At 43.5% G+C, this 16079-nt stretch overlaps 1 protein-coding gene across 1 annotated transcript in view; it reads left to right on the top strand.

Moving 5' to 3' along the window:
* Positions 1 to 681: 681 nt before the first annotated feature.
* The window catches only part of WASHC2C (WASH complex subunit 2C), a 37022-nt gene continuing 21624 nt past the window's right edge, over positions 682 to 16079 (top strand). Inside the window, exons 1-16 of the mRNA XM_087767401.1 lie at positions 682 to 757; positions 844 to 957; positions 1495 to 1659; positions 3280 to 3345; positions 4021 to 4194; positions 4861 to 4954; positions 5358 to 5416; positions 6234 to 6281; positions 7635 to 7739; positions 8279 to 8366; positions 9596 to 9664; positions 10033 to 10145; positions 10996 to 11068; positions 11869 to 11925; positions 13977 to 14138; positions 14775 to 14908. Coding sequence (XP_087623527.1) covers positions 713 to 757; positions 844 to 957; positions 1495 to 1659; positions 3280 to 3345; positions 4021 to 4194; positions 4861 to 4954; positions 5358 to 5416; positions 6234 to 6281; positions 7635 to 7739; positions 8279 to 8366; positions 9596 to 9664; positions 10033 to 10145; positions 10996 to 11068; positions 11869 to 11925; positions 13977 to 14138; positions 14775 to 14908 — 1566 coding nt within the window. The 5' untranslated portion in view covers positions 682 to 712. The remainder of the gene's footprint in view (positions 758 to 843; positions 958 to 1494; positions 1660 to 3279; positions 3346 to 4020; positions 4195 to 4860; positions 4955 to 5357; positions 5417 to 6233; positions 6282 to 7634; positions 7740 to 8278; positions 8367 to 9595; positions 9665 to 10032; positions 10146 to 10995; positions 11069 to 11868; positions 11926 to 13976; positions 14139 to 14774; positions 14909 to 16079) is intronic.

Below are 16079 nucleotides of genomic sequence, written 5' to 3'. Positions count from 1 at the left end.
CCTCTCTATTTGTAAGGCCAGTCATTGGCATACCCCGTTGCAGTGCTGCAGCGGGGAATGCTGCTGTGCTGCAGACGTGCTGCCATGACCTGCTACTCCTGCCACCCTCGACTTTGTTCCTGGTGCAGAGTAGGGCCCCTCTGTGCACGCGTCCGTTACAAGCCATGAACGGTCTCTCAGTCAAGAGTGTCAGACTCCTGCAGCAGCTGCAGTGGTCGAAGTCATCTCCCGTCTGGTTCTTCATTCCCCTCGCCTGGGAGATACGGTCCTCACAACCCGCAGAAAGGATGGCGCGAGCATCCTTCACCCAGCTGGGAGCAAGCTCAGCCAGCTCAGCTCAACCGCCCCCCGGGCTGTACGCGGTGGCGGCTGATTCAGGGCCGGGTGGGTCCTCTGCCCCTCCCGGGCCGCCGGGCTGGGCTGTTCCCGGCAGGGGTTGGCCTCCGGCGGCCACAGCCCCGTACAGAAGGCGTCGTGCGTCTCTGCCTTCAGGTCTGCGCTCAGCCAGCCGCGGCCTTGGCGTCCGCCCGAGGCGCGGGAACGGCCCGGGCGCGCGCCAGCCTGCGTCGCCTCGCGCTCTGCCCGGCCTTCCGCGCGCGGCGGAGCCGCGGCGCCCCCTGCCGCCCTGCCCGCAGGGACGCCGCGCGGGGCGGGGCCGGCCGGCGGGTCACGTGACGGCGCTCAGCTGACCGGCGGGCGGGCGGCGCGGCGGATGGCGCCGGTGGGCGCGGGGGGAGCATCGCGGCCCGCGGTCACGGTGAGCGCCGGGGCGGCCGGGCGGGAGGGCCCGGAGCGGGTACGGCTGCCGCACCGGCTTCGCGGCTCACTGCCCTTCTCCCGCAGATGAACGGAGCCCCGCGGGACGCGGCGGAGCCGGCGCCGGTGTGGGAGCGGCCCTGGTCGCTGGAGGAGATCCGTAAGGGCAGCCAGAGCTGGTCCTTGGCCTCGGACGCCGGGGTGAGCGTCGCGGCCGGGACCGGGCCTGGGTCTGGAGGGTGAGCGGGCCGCGGCTGCCCCGGCCCCCCCGGGGGGGCCGGAGCTCCCTGACCCCGCGGGGCTTGGGGGGCGTCGGGCGGGGCCGTGTGCGGGGCGGTGCTGCCGCCCGCTGGCCCGAGCAGCGGCCGGGGGTCGGCCTGCCTGCCTGCCAGCCTCGGGAAGGGCGCTGCGGTACTAGCCCTCCGGGGCGCCGCCGGGGGAACGCGGGGAGGGCAGCCCCAGCCAGGGCCCGGCGCTCGGCAGGCTCTCCCGTTGCTTTAGTCCTCCCGTCCGGGCGAGAAAACTAAAATGAGGAGTTGGCCCGAAAAGAAATGCAGAATCAAGTGTAAACAGAGAAGGATGAGACTGGGTCCCGGGCGTACGTGGGGGTGCTTTAGTCTAAACTGTGTTTATTTTGATGCTCGGTTGAAGTGTATGATCAACTCTGCCTGTCTCGTTAACGGTGCCAAAAGAAAAAGGACTTGGGTGCTGACTATTGCTTTCCTCTGTTGTAAACAGCTTCTGCATTTTCTACAAGAGTTCTCACAGCAAACCATTTCCAGGACTCATGAAATCAAAAAGCAAGTAGATGGATTGATTAGTGAAACAAAAGCTACAGACTGTCGCCTTCATAATGTCTTCAATGACTTTCTTATGTTGTCCAATACACAGTTCATAGAGAACGTGAGTACGTTCTTGTACGCATCAAGCTTGTACTTCAAACAATGGTGTTGTCCCTTACTGTCATGTGGAGAAGCGATTTGACTTTTTGGCAAGTCTGATGTTAATTTAGAGATGAAGTGGCTTTTAATCGCTTTCTGTTAAATGGTGTCCTAATTCCTTTCTGAGTGATTTACTGTCCAATATCAGCAGATTCCCTTTTGCCTCTTCTAAGGTACCTTCCTTCTTTGATTATATGTGACATGGAGATCAGAGTTTCATTTTTAGGACTATGAATGAGTAGGGATCTCTGGGATGTCTTGGTATATCTTTATAGGTAGCATGAATGTAGCATTTGGCTGTCTAAATATGAAGAATGTTATATGATGCTGTAAATTTGCTCAGTGGTGTTATTTTACACTAAAAGCAGTTGGTATTAAAGGTGTTGGACTGCAAGCAGTTGTCTGTTACGTTTGGTCATGATGAGCATATTTGTTAGTTAATGTTCCCAATTTATGAATATTACTATTTTAGAAAGGTAAAAGCTAGACTTAAAAGCCTGTTACAATATTGTATTGCTAGGAGCATGTGTATAAGTAAGATGTAGAGCTTTAATAGTCTTTCCGATTTGTGGAGGGTTATTTAGTCCTGTGAGTTTTATTGGGTATTTTGCTTCGATCAACATTGTTCTCAGGCCATGCGTGTCTCACCTGAAGCCATGATGCTATTATTGGAAAGATGCTGGCAGAGGACAAGATGATGGAAATCTGGATTTCTGTTGTGAGGTTTTTTGGTGGTGGTGGTGTTGTTTCAGAGCTGCAATGTCTTTTCTGGCCTACCTTTGCTGTTCAGCATAATGATTTTCCTGAGAACAGTTTGTACCAAACGTCTTAAATCTTGAATGCTTGAAGCTGTTTGTTCCCAAATTTAAGTGCACAGAAATAGGTCCTCGTTTCTAGTTCTCAATTTAGTTAATGTGAGAGATATGTCTCTCCCCAGGGGATAACTGCACCTGTGTTTGAGAGATTTGGATTTAGGTTTGCAGGTTCAAGGGAGACTTTTTATTCTCCTGTGTCTCCTTGTAGCTGATCTTACAAAAGAGTTCTAAAAGAGCTGGATGGGAGGGATCATGAGAACAAACTGAAGGCTGAGGGAGGATGTGAACCTTCTCTGTAAGTACAGGGAAAGCATAAATAATAAAGAAGGAAAGCTACTAAATGACAGAAAACAAAAGGAAAATAGACAGCCCATAAGTAAACTTAGGTTCGACTTTGAAGTTTTCTAGAATAGCTTTATGTTGGGGGGGGTTAAAACAGTGCTTTTTTTTAACACATTCAGGTCAATCTGGGAACTGGGTTAAATGGTCGACTTGTCTTCTTAATACTGCAGTGACATTTGCAGTCTTGAATTACCTCAGTTGGGTTGAGAGGCTGCCTGATGGCTTCAGGATGATGACTTCAATGCATGAAGGAGGCTATGAAGATGTTTGACATCATCCATGGCTTCTTTTTTTAAATGTGTAATGAATTAATATGTAATTAATTACACATTAATGGTGTGTTTTACTTTGTTGGTGGTGCCCATGGTTTAGTCCCTGCAGCAGTACGTTGTTCTTACTTGAATTAATTTTGCTTGACTTTTTAGAGAGTATATGATGAAGAAGTGGAAGAGCCTATTCCCAAAGCTGACGTTGGAGACAAAACAGAGCAGGTAGTTAACTTAAGCTGCCTTGAGTGCTGGCAGTATGTTTGCAGCTGTGGTCTACCTTCTCATTTTAAAACTTATTTTGCAGACATTTACAGCATACAAACCAAACTGTTTCCTTTCTCCTTGAAGTCTCTCTGTTGGATAGCATGTCATTCAAACATAAAGTTGACAGTAACATTGGAGGCTACTACACTATATGATAATGTGTTAGGGCCTCCCCAAGCTCAGTACTATGTCCAGTAGACAAGACTTATGCATTGATTTTTAAAATGGCTATGCATGTTTTTTCAGCAAGAGAACTGAGGCCTTGGGCCTTCTTTACTGGATTCAGAGGTAGTAAATTGAGGAAGCAGAATCTGACTGCAGTTCCCAGGGATAAAAACTCAGCTTTTTATATATCTTACAGTCTAGGTGTATTATACCATAAATGTTCCCTTGATGGGCCAGGAGCACAAATAAGATAGTAGTGTGCTGGCGTGGATATTTAGAACATCTCTGTTTCTGGGAGTGATAAAGATGAATTAAGTCAAGCAAAAAAGGGTTCTGAAGGTCTTTCTCTTACATATAGTGAAAAAGCTTTCATTGTACTAATTTGAAGTTAAAATTTTGCATGCATGTTGCAATGAGATTGAGTCTTGGGTAAAATGCAATGAGAATGTGTTGTTCCTGTTATTAAAGGAAAAGACACGGGAACAGAAAGAAGCTGATCTGATCCCCAAAATCCAAGAAGCGGTGAATTATGGGTTGCAAGTTCTGGACAGTGCGTTTGAACAGCTAGACATCAAAGCAGGCAACTCTGACTCAGAAGAGGAAGAAAGTAACGAAAGGGTGGAACTGATACTTGAGCCAAAGGTACAGAGACGTGTTCTTGCTGGGAGCATGGGTTTGTGTTTGGCTTCATCAGGCTTGCTCTTCGCTTCTGTCAGCGGTATCACTGTGTTGGTATAAAATTGATAGTCGTCACCTAAAAAGAGGATTTGATGACTACATCTGAAGGAGGAGTGCTCCTTGCTGACCTATTCCTTGTGTAGGCTGCTTGTCTTGCAGTTGGGTTAGTATTAAGGTATGGCATCCTAAAAGGAGTTAGTTTAATGGCAGTGAACTTGGAAAGGGAAGCCTCAATTCTGGATGGAGTGGAACCTTCAAATTTCATGCTTTTTAGGTACAAACCCTATCTTCGTAGGCGGTTTTTACTCTTCCGGTAATTAAGAACCCTAGGTGCAGGATTTGGGATAAGCCTGGAAGTCTTTGCAAGGATATTCTTCTGTTAGATGACACCTAGAAAACAAGCTGGGACGTCACAAATAGAAGTAGCCCCCTTCTTCGACAGTGTTAAAAAGGAATAAACCTCAGCTGGCCCACCCAGTTGCATGCTGACTTGAAGGATGTGTCTGGTAGGACACTGTTTAAAAAAGCTTGTATCTTCCTTGAGTTAAAACAAGGGCTGTAAGTCTTCTGTCTTCATCAGCAATGTAGAGCTGTTCCTAAATGTCAGAAAGACCTGATGTCTCTTTCCAGGATCTCTATATTGACAGGCCGTTACCTTACTTGATTGGCTCTCAGCAGTTTATGGAACAAGATGATGTTGGCCTTGGAGACCTCTCTAGTGAAGGTATGTGCTGGCATGACCTTTTATTCCTATGTGAGTAACCAGTTCCTAATCTGAGACTTTGGTGTGTTTTAACTCACAGCTTGGGTTATACTGTGTAGCATTCTTGCATGTTTAGATGCGTGCTGTAACTAGCTGGGGAAAAAAATGTGCATCATGCTGTAACAACCACTTTTCTGGTATGCAAAGCAGTAACTTCTGAGTAACTTGTGCTCTGTGTATTAGAAACGCAAAGTGCTGAAATTTCAGCAGCCTTCAAAGCTCTTGCAAACCACTCTCTTTTCCACCTGATTTTTAGTTCTCTTCACAAAGCCTTTAAAGTTGCTGTTGATGTGTCTGGTGACCACATTGCTCTGCACACAGATGTTATGTCTGATTTTAACTTCTCTGTTTTCATTTAAAATAGAAGGATCAGTAGACAGTGATCGTGGAAGTGTAATTGACAGCGAAGAGAAGGATGAAGAGGTAAGTGACAAGTGACAGAGTACCAACTACTTTGCAGAAGCATTCATGCGTCCTTGGTTGTGTGTGAGGCCATTAACTACTTTGCTTTTTCATGTGGAGTCTCAAGATAATATTGCACAATGTCTGTTCCCTATGTCGGTGGTGGTAAATGTGCTTTTCATTATTATTCTTATGCAGTAGTTTCCTTGGCAGCTTTTCAGAGGAGCAGTAAAGTGGTACTGGCTCTAGCTGCGATTATAGTAGAATATTTCAAACTGAAGTATTTTATTCCAGTCGAATTTCACTTTGTGAAGCAAATCAAGTTCTTTTCAAGAATTGCATTTATGGAGAACAAATCTGTTGTAAATTACAGTTACAAAGAATGGGATGGAGACCACCAGGAGCAAGTTTAAAGGTTAAGTAGGTGTCAGTAATGCACCTCCAGGCTTTGCCTCATAAATCTGCTGCATTGGACTATCAATTTCTGATATGTTTTACTTGCCTTCGCTGGGATGTCTCTGCTTTGTAACTGTGCTATGGAAGCACTCCCTTTTTCCTGAGGAGTTTGCTTTTGGTATCTTTGCTCAGTTAGAGTTAAATCCCTTTTGAGTTACTCAAACGCACTGTCAGATGGAGCTTGCTGTCTTTGCTAAATTAATGACTTTCTAGCGAGCTCTGTTCATAAAGATGGTCAACGGTGGGGAAACAATTCCTTGGTCAGGTCATGGTGAGGAGATTTGTATGTCCAAATGTAAGCAAGTCCAGAGCTTCTGAACTCTCTCTTGACCACTGGACAAAAATAATGTGTGATAATTGTCTTGGGTCTCTTGTGTTCTAGGAATCAGATGATGAATTTGGAAACCCTAGTGAAGATGACCAAAAGACGGTACGGTTATACACCCTGGTACAACCTGAAATACTTTCCATTTGTGATACAGTGAGGATGCAAGAAAGAGGAGATAAGAGCTCTAGACGATTAACTATTAAAAACTTTGGTTAAGCCTGATTTGTAAAATTTTGAATGGGAAGGTTGTCCTCGCCAGATGGCACTGTGTTGTGAAAGCGAACCTGGATTGGGCTTAAAGGCATGCTTGCAAGCCGTCATTAGATGCAAAGCATATGTGGGATGGCATTGCCTGATGTGTGTTTTCCCCAGGAATAATTTTGGAGTCATGAGAGTTCAAAGAATCTACCCCAGGAAAATGAGGCTCCTGTAGGATAATTTGGTCTGTAATTAAAATTCTAAACTTGCTATGCAGGAAGTGAGGAACAGTGCAGTTTGGGTATGACATGAAATCAAAGATATGAATGGTATTAAATGTTTGAAAAGTATGTCCATTTGGATAATGAATGAAAAGGGAAAAGAAACGTTTAGATTGAAAAATTCGAGCCTGACTTTAGTCATTGGTAGTAGGTGGTAGCCGGAGAAGGAATCTTACCCACGTTTAGGTGTGCCACTGCAAAAGACATTTATGCTGGGGATCCTCAGTCTGAAATGGTTTAGTGCCAAAAGAAAAATGTTTCAAAAAGCAACCCTTATTTTAATCTGTGGATTGATAAAACAATGTTACAAAAGCACTCAGATGTTACATTAAGCTGTACTGACCTTCATAGGGTAACTTTATATGCCTGATGTATTTTAAGATGAGCAAGCATCTTTGGGTGGTTCGTGATTTAGCTCACTTATGGGCACTTGTCTGTGCCAGCCCCCAGCTCACAATTCACTTCATATTTTTCATCCTCTTTTTCTTATTGACATGATTGAAGCAAAGATGTGGGCATGTATTGTCTGTCATTCTGCTATCCACCTTAGGAATAGCTCAAGATGATATAATTATTTACTAGCTGATCACAATGTTCCTGAGTTAAGACTAAATACTAGGTCTTTAGTGGAGAGGAGTTCGTAAACTAAGGGAAGCAGCACAGCCAAAGAAGTTCAGGCTTGTGTATAGTAGTGGTACACTCCTTGTGAGGAGAGCCTTAGTGTCCTCAGTTCCGTCTCTGGTCAGGAAATGTTTGGTGACACAGCACAGGGGTGTACTAGAGAATGCAGCAACTTGCTTGGAGCTACAGGCACTCCTTCCTTACCTCTCAAAAGCTGTTAAGTACCCCAAACTGGCTGAATGTTTCCCTCCTTTCAGTAAGTTTGCTTTGAATATTTTATCTAAGCAGATGTAGTTTTGTGCTTGTTTTGTATGCCAACTTCAGGAGAACACAACAGGGTATTATTGTTTTTTAGAGAACAGCACAGATGAGTGATGATGATGATGATGATGGCTGTGATCTCTTTGACTCTGAAAAAGAGGAAGATGAGGATGGAGACTTAGATGAAAGCACAAGGCCTGTAAGTAATTGTTACCTCCCTGGAGAGAGAGATTTGACATCCCTCATGAAAAATCTGTCCTTACAGAGATTATAATGGTAGCTCTTAATTACCTGGTATGGGATCTGTAGAGAGGGCCTCTAAAAATCCTGAATGGTTTTTCAATATGGTTGTTCAGGCTTTAACTCTTTAAACTAGGGGACTCCTGCACCCTAAGCTACATCAAAGCTGTCTTTGAAGGTCATTGAGAAATTACTTGTTGCATTTGAGTGTGGTAAATGCTTTTTGCTTGTCCTGCTTCCAGAACGAGGTGACGTTAAAAAATTATGTGGTCATAAGGGACTAGAAATGGCTTTTTTTTTCCTCTTGATGCACACACAATCTCTTAATTGCTTTCTTAATAGAAAGCTGCATTGCCTCTTCTGAGCACTTCAGTCAAAGTCTAGACAGGATATTGTACAAGTGAGGCTGTAGAATAAAGTATTTATAATTGCAATTGCATCAAGTTGGTAACCGGATTGCATATAAGGAATATGTTGTTGTTTGTCCCTACTCCTCAGAAAAAGAAGAGGCCAACATCATTTGCAGATGAGCTGGCAGCCCGAATCAAAGGAGAAGTACCAGTCAAACAGGACGAAGAGCGTTCCTGTAAGTTAACACTTTAGCTTTGATAAGCACTTGTGAGATAGTGGGGGACTCGTGAGAGAGTTGGACAGGGGATTCTGTGTAACAGAAGTTTTGCAGATCTGTTATTTGAATATGTATTAGGTGAAAGCTCAATAAGAGGAATTAAAGATGCTATTTTGTGTTCTGAGAAACTTTTTGACCATAACTTACAGGAATGAATAGGAATCCACTGAGTGTTGTAGTGGAAAATACATTGCTTTCAGGTGAGACAGGTCACTCTCCAAGCACACAAATTATTGGAAAGGTTTTCTCTCCAATCTGATTCTCCCTCTCCTTGTAAAACTGCATGTTTGACCACATGTTCTTCCCCCTGTTTCAGGTAGGAATGTGGAAGCCACTGGTCGCTGTAGTCTTGCTGTGAACTCTACAGAAGAAAATCCCTCAAGCAGTAGATTTGTTTTCAGGGGGTGTAGGTTGTTTGGTTTTTTCCTCTCTGTGGCTTAAATATGCTGTGTTTTGAGGAACTTTTTCCTTGCTACTGTTTTCAGGGATATTTTAGACTAAATACTGCATTTACTTTTGCATCGCTTTCAAAGGGAGAGACCTCTCAAGTAGTTATTCTTGCAGCAAAGCAGCAGTTGAAAATAGCTGACTGAAATTGAGGTGGCAAGTGCTTGTGAGCCTGCTTTTGTCCTGTAATTCTGAGAGGATGAACAGACACGAACAGCGTGTGTGTGTCCTTGTGTGGTTCAAACAATCAAGCTAGGTTTATGGGTATCAGAGTATAAAAACTACCAGCTTACCTTGTTCAGTTGCAGGGAAATCTTCTTTTCATTGAGATAACCTTGAGATAGTAAGGCCAGAGGGAATAAAACTCTGGCTTTGCCTTAGGTAACTGAATCAAGGATAATATCTGGAGCCATTTGAGATGCTCAGGTTCTGCACGCTCTGTGTGGGATCTGCACCATCTGGAATGCTGTGTTGCTCTCTGGCATCCCAGGTGACAGTAGTCTGTGTGTGGGCAACTGTGTTGAACCCACAGTATCTGACAGAATGATGCTATTACAATTTTAAGTGCCATTTTTAGAACCTGTACTTCATAGAATTACTTCAGTGGACTGATTCATATGAAAACGTATAGGTCAGCTTGGTTAGATTATTTTTTATAGGTTCTCTTTATCATAGATTGATCACAGGCTACAAATAAGGATGGACTATTTTATTTATGCTTTGAAATTTTCTTCTTAAAGCCCTGTCACCGGAGACCAAACCAAGGAAAACTCTGAAAGAGAAGAAAGAAGTGAGAATTTCATCGGATGGTAGGATTTCCTCCTCTCTTGTTTCTAAATTGTGGGCTGGAATGTAAGACACCGCTTAGGAAACTGCAGCATCTACTCTAGAAACTGGGTGGGATATCAGTGAGCATCCTTCAAGGTGAGTGTGTACACAAATCTAGGTTGTGATGTGCATGTAAAATAAGGCTAGAAACAGGCCTAGTGAGAGTTCCTCCTTAAATGCGGTCTTGTGGAGCAACCATATGCAACCCAATCTGACTACAGCAGCTTCTCTGTATGTGTCATGAGAGAGACAGGATGGAATCAAACCAGCTTTTATTTTGGCTCTCTCTAATTCCCTTTCCTGAAACTTGGTCGGTTGCACCACAGCTCTTGGCTCTTGTGCTTTCTAGATGAAGATGATGACATCTTCAAGCCTCCTAAGTTGACTGATGAAGACTTCACACCCTTTGGGTCCAGGGGTGGCCTCTTCAGTGGTGGAACGGGTCTCTTTGATGATGAAGAGGTGAGAATGCTGGACAGGAGAGAAATGGAGTGTATGTGTGTGTCCCTTTTAAAAACAAAACAAAAGATCCTGACAGCCCTGTGCTCCCCTACTCTTTCCTAAGTGTTGCTGCCTTCTTTCCACAAAGCTTTGTATAAAGACCATGCATTTTGAGTCTCTAGGGAGGCAACCTCTAATACCCAACTTGCTGGAAGAGGGAGGCTTTCAAGAAATTAAGTGGTCAGTACTCACAAGATGTAGAGGTTTCCTGGAAATATAGTCTGAGACTCTTGGGGAGGATTGGCACAGGGCAACTGCAACCTGGACAGGACTTTTGTTGGAGTGTCCTGCAATGCTTTTGAACTATAATGTATATCTCTGCACCATACTGGTGTCTTAGAGTCTCCTTAGCAACAATATAAGTCGTTCACCTTAACCATGTGAAGTTCGGGAGTATTTTTATGCTTGTCTGACTTGAATTCTTCCTTCAGACCTTACTGTACAAGCTTCAGTAGGAAAGCTTAGAAGGGTGTAATCAGGACCTAAACAGCTGTAGATTAATTAGTATAAGCCCTTGAAGATGTGCAAATAAAAGGCCATTCCCTCTCTTCAGTAAACAGACTGATAATTAGTGTAAATTAAATTTTAGAAGACAGAAAGCTGCTCTTCTGAATGTACACACTCAAGTTAACGCTTGAGTACCTAGGTTTAAGTCTATATGTGCAGACATCCTTTTGAGAAGGGAGTGGTGTTTACCTCCTCTGTCTTGACTTAGAAGTGGATATTCTACATGGAAAAATCATCAGCTGTCTTTTGCTACAAAAAAACAAATTCACCACTTCTTCCCCTTTGTATTTGCATCTACAATCAGAGTGATCTTTTTGCTGAAGCACCAAAAGGAGAAGAATCAAACGAGAGAGAGGAGAGAGTCCCAGTAAGTGAAGGTAAGAACCAATTGTTGCCTCTTGTAGTCCTGTCTATGCTGTGATTTATCACCACTAGCAGCTAGACTGTTTTGTTTCCAAACTAGGAAGTCTAGAGTAACAATTGCTGGCAAATCTCTTCTCCTCCCCAGTCTTAATAGAGAACAGCTGTGTGTTCCTTGAATTTTAAATGTGTTTGTTCACTACGATCTCTTAGATGCATCTACCCTCCTGGAGCTGAAAGAATGTCTTTACTGATGTTGGCAGAGCTCTCTGCATGCACGGGGTTCCTGCTGCTGAAGAGTATTTTGCAGGATCCAGTTGTGGGTTTGAGTGGAGTAAAGATTTCTTGCAGATTAATGCACGTCTGAGTTTCCCATTAGCTGCTAGAAGTCTGAGCCCACATTCTGTACTGCAGCAGCTTTTACTGAAGCAGTGTATTTGATGAATTTTCAGATACGGGTTGGGAGGCTAAGCCATTTTGTTTTGAGTGTATTGTACTGAAGTGGTTTTGAGTGTGTGAATGTGAACTCTTGTAAATAATGCTATCTGTAAATGTATATAATGTTTAAAAGCTTCAGTTTAGTAGAGCTGTTTTGCGGAGTTTTAATGGAGCAAAAATAGCTAGAGTGTTTTATATATATTGTATCTGCAAAAAACCTAGAAGTTCAAAGAGAACGTCTAAAGAGTTCTGAGTTGTTGAGGGAAAAAAAATGGAGCTCAGGAGATTTCTCAGATTCCTATTTCTATGGTAGAGTTCTGAAGGCTTTGACAGCATAAAACAAGTGCATCCATTTGTATTGTACTTCCTATGATTTCAGTGTCCTCTACAAAGTCCTTAAAGAAAGTTCCTGCAGGTGCAGTATCTCTGTTCCCAGGTATGATTCATTCAATAGCAAATTGCTTCATGCACAAAATGCTCTTTTCTTTAAAACCTACTGGGGAGGTTTTAAAGGAGAAAACGATCCAAATACAGCAGCACTGCATTGCTTGATCATGTGCTTAATGACACATACAGGTGCTTCTACCATGCTAAGCCTAAACTGCAGCATGCTTTATGGATAATCAAGATTCTATAGGAGCTCTGAAGGTAAATATCATTGATGGCAGATATTAACAGCTGTCAGCTTCCAGTGTTGTGCTATGCACTTTTAAGGATGTGTGTTACTTTAACCAATATTATACAGTTTAAGTCTGCAGTGCATGCAGTCACACCTTCCCTCTATACTCTGAGAAGGAAATGCATTTTGATCTTGCAGGTTTGATCATGTTCCTTTAGGTTAGCGGAACAGTTTAAACATCAAGTTCCTGTATTTTTGTGGCACAGGTAAATCTTGTTCTCTGGTTTTGATTAGGAATATCTGCATACATGGGGAAGGACCAGATCTGTGACTCGGAGCTAGAAAAAAAAGAATTGTATTAAGATCCCTGTTCCATATCAGACTTCAAGCTGAGCAATGAAAAGAAACGTATGTCACCAGTCGCTTTGAGTCAACTGACTTTGATTTCTGTCTCTGTATAGGGTCTTCACCTGATTGAGTTACCTTAATTTAAAGTTTTGTCCTTTATTAAGAAAGGCCTATTTTAAGACTATGGCTTCAGTTAACTGAGCCCTCAGTCAGCATGATTTTTAGAGTAGGACGGATGCAAATACAGCCTTTTTACTCCAGGATCAAAGATATACATCAGCAGTGGTCATTCTACATGATTATAAGACTTGGTAGCAAAGTTTAAAACAGCAGATTGAAGTTTTCTTTATCCTTCAATCTTTCTTGGAGGTACTGTTGCGTCAGCAGTGAACTTCCCATCATTCTAACAGTGTCCCATTCTACTTCATCAGGAATTAAGTTATATGTAGCATTTATTCAAAGTCTTCCGTTGCTCCCCCTCAGTAACTTGTAGACAGTCTAAAATCACCAGACAAAAACCAAGATTGAGGCTCCTTTGCTGTTCAAAATTGCTTGATGAACACATTCCCAGTGAACAGTTTGTTTAGGAACTTGAGAATGTTTAATAATTAATCAAACTTTGTGGCTGTATTCCTGTCAATCCTGTGGCACTTTCTAATGGTGTGATACACATTTTTTATAATAAGCTGCTGTTGTGCTGGTCAAAATTCATGTAGTCTGCTGACTTTTAACCAAATAGCAGGTGTTCTACTTTCTGCCAACCTTTCAATTAAAGTATCTTCCCCCCCCCACCACCACCACCACTGTTTCCAAGCATCTATAGATAAGGAACAAAAAGACAGGCTTAGAATCAGGCTGCCTATTTTTACCAAAAACGCTAAAAGTGTTTGCAGACAATCTATTGACATGCACGTATCGCTGAACAGGACGTTTCCACACCAGATGTAGAAGAAACAGGTGTTACCAGCTTATTCTAGTTGATCACTGCCATATCCGAAGGATGCAGGAATCTCAGGACCAAACTCGGCCTCATGCTGCGGGTAGTCCTGCTGGTCTTGCATGACAAGAGAACCGGGAGAACTCAGTCACCTGTCCTCCCCTCTTCTCAAGCACCTTACCGCTTTTATTTGTCCACAGTGTTGTGGCTTACTGGTTAGTAAAGTAGGATTCTGGCTTGGGAAGTCCATAGGGACAACAGTGTGGGACTGCTGGGTTTTCTAGCTTTAACACGGAACCTAGCTGCTCTTCTTAGGGGAGGTGAGCAGGTTTGAGGAAGAAGTGATTGCAGTGAGAGTGAGTGGCCATCTGTCTGCGACTTGGCTTTATCAGGAAGTTTCTAGCTAATGCTTTTGATGTGGCATTGTTGCAGGAGCGCATTAAAAGTTGCTGTGATGGAAACTCTGCCTGCCTACTATGGCACAAGTTCAGCTTTTTGATAACTCTGGCAATGATCTCTATGTGGGTTTTTTTTTGTTTCCTTCCTTCCTTCCCTGCCCGCCCCCCCCCCATCTGACCTGCAGGAGGAAGTGATGTGTTTAGTTCTGCAGTAATTGTGGAAAAAGACAAGAAACCTGCAGCGCAGAGCACAGAGAAAACTCCTAAACAGCCTGGGAAAGTTGTTCTGTTTGATGATGATGATGATGACTTCTTTGTGGGAGTAACTAAAAAGCCTCCAGATTCAGGTACCTCTATATGTGTGCAGTGGAAGATTAAACATGAAAGGTCATCAAAATTCAAACTGGTAGGAACCAATGAGTTACAAAATTCAAACCTGCATCACTGTTAACTTCTGCGTGTTTTTTTGGGGGTTGGGTTTGTGGTTTTGTTTTTTTTGCGGTTTTTGGGGTTTTTTTTTGTATTGGCATTTCTTTTCCTCAGAGTGGTGTGGGACTGGTTTATTTCTACATGCTCTCCACTGACTTCCCTCTCTTAGGATGCTCCTTCTACTGCTAGGGCAGTATCTAGACTTCAATCAGGGAAACGGAACAGATTTTATTTACACAGTCTTGAGTCCCTGTGCCCAACACTCCCTATTGGCAGGCTCTAGGCCTTTAGAGGTGCCAAGCCAACATAAAACACTGCCTTTAGAGGTGCTAACTGACTCTACCCCAATGCTTGTTGACTGCACACTCACCAGTGCTCTCAGGGAAGAGGTATTTCACTTTGAGAGCTTGTCTAGCTTTTTCTCTTAAAGACTCCTGATGTTGGTCATCTTTAAAAAGGAAGCATGGTGTCTTTTGAGACTCTGGTATCTTCTCTTGTTCAGTAGTGACTGTTCTGTTCTCGTCATCCTGTGTTTGTTTTGTCTGTTCATGCAGTCAAGTCCACAGCTGACCTATTTGATGATGATGAAGAAGGTGACTTATTCAAGGAAAAACCTGCCATTCCTCCTGTCGTTGCTGGCACAACTAAAGAAACAGAAAGCCGAAGGGAGACAGTCATGGGAAAAAAGGTAATGGCATGCATCTATCGTATGGCTAAGGTTTTAGGAAAAAGTTACTACTGCAGCTGAAGTAGTCTTTCCATGTACAATACTATGGAAGTGCCATGTTTGTGAAACAGAACTAGGTTCATAGGGTCTTCCATGACCTGAGTGCTTTGGGTGTCCTTAAATGCCTTTTGCCTCTCAAACTTTGGGCTTATTTGAGGTTTGGTTTTGTGTGGGCAGTGACCGGGAGAATATTACGGCAGGATTGAAATGAGAGCAAAATGAGAAGTCTCTGTTAGTAAAAAATGTTTATGAAGTTCATGGCTGAAATGAAACCAGCCTGACTTAAGAACCTTTGGTGTCACAGTTCTGTGCTGCAGAGTTTGCACTTATACCAACTGCTGATAGCAACTTAACTGGTAACCCGTTGCTTGTGTATGTTGTGGGAGAGGAAAGCGGATGTTACAGTTCTGCCTAAGCATATACAATACTTGGAGTGTTTAAAAAGCTGTTTTTCAGCTGAAAACTCTTAAGTTTTAGAAAGCTCTAAATGCTGTCCTGAGGACACGTACAGAGTTATGAGAGCATCCTAATGCCCACTCCACTTTCGTTTTCAGAGCAGTGTCTTGAGGAAAGTAGTAATGCTCTTTGTTTCTATGGCAGAGATTGTATATATTCATTTTATACATATTCACTGTCCAAGGCGTATTTTAACATAATGAGCTACAGTGACTCTTCTCCCCTCTGGCCTGAGAGGCATACAGTGCTGGGGACATCTCATGCAAATTGCTGTAGGACTTTCTCCGTATTGCCTTATGAGAAGCACCTGAGCATAAGGGCCAAAGCAAGCTTCTATTTCTGGTGCAGTGCAAGCGTATCCATGGTCAATGGAGGAGGAGTGGTCGTGGGAGGTCATCCAATGCCATTGCTCTGAGCTCATAGCACTTGGCTTTTCTGGAGGAAAGTATGAGAACTGCTTCAGCAGCACCATTCCTGCTATCAGGAAGTGAGGGCTCTTTTATACTCCAAGCTTGCTGACAGTAGTGCTTGGGTCTGGACTAATTCTGAGTTTAATGGCAATATAGCTGGTGGCAGGCTGGTGCTCTGCTGTGCTAATGCAGGAAATAATGGCTGGTGCAAACTGCCCTTCTCCTTTATGAAACACAGCTTGTTAAAAGAACATTTTTGTTTAACT

Source organism: Nipponia nippon, unplaced genomic scaffold (genome assembly GCF_047370975.1).
Source record: "Nipponia nippon isolate SJK-2023a ecotype South Korea unplaced genomic scaffold, ASM4737097v1 scaffold_3, whole genome shotgun sequence".
Lineage (NCBI taxonomy): Eukaryota > Metazoa > Chordata > Aves > Pelecaniformes > Threskiornithidae > Nipponia > Nipponia nippon.
This window is presented reverse-complemented; position numbering and strand designations above follow the sequence as displayed.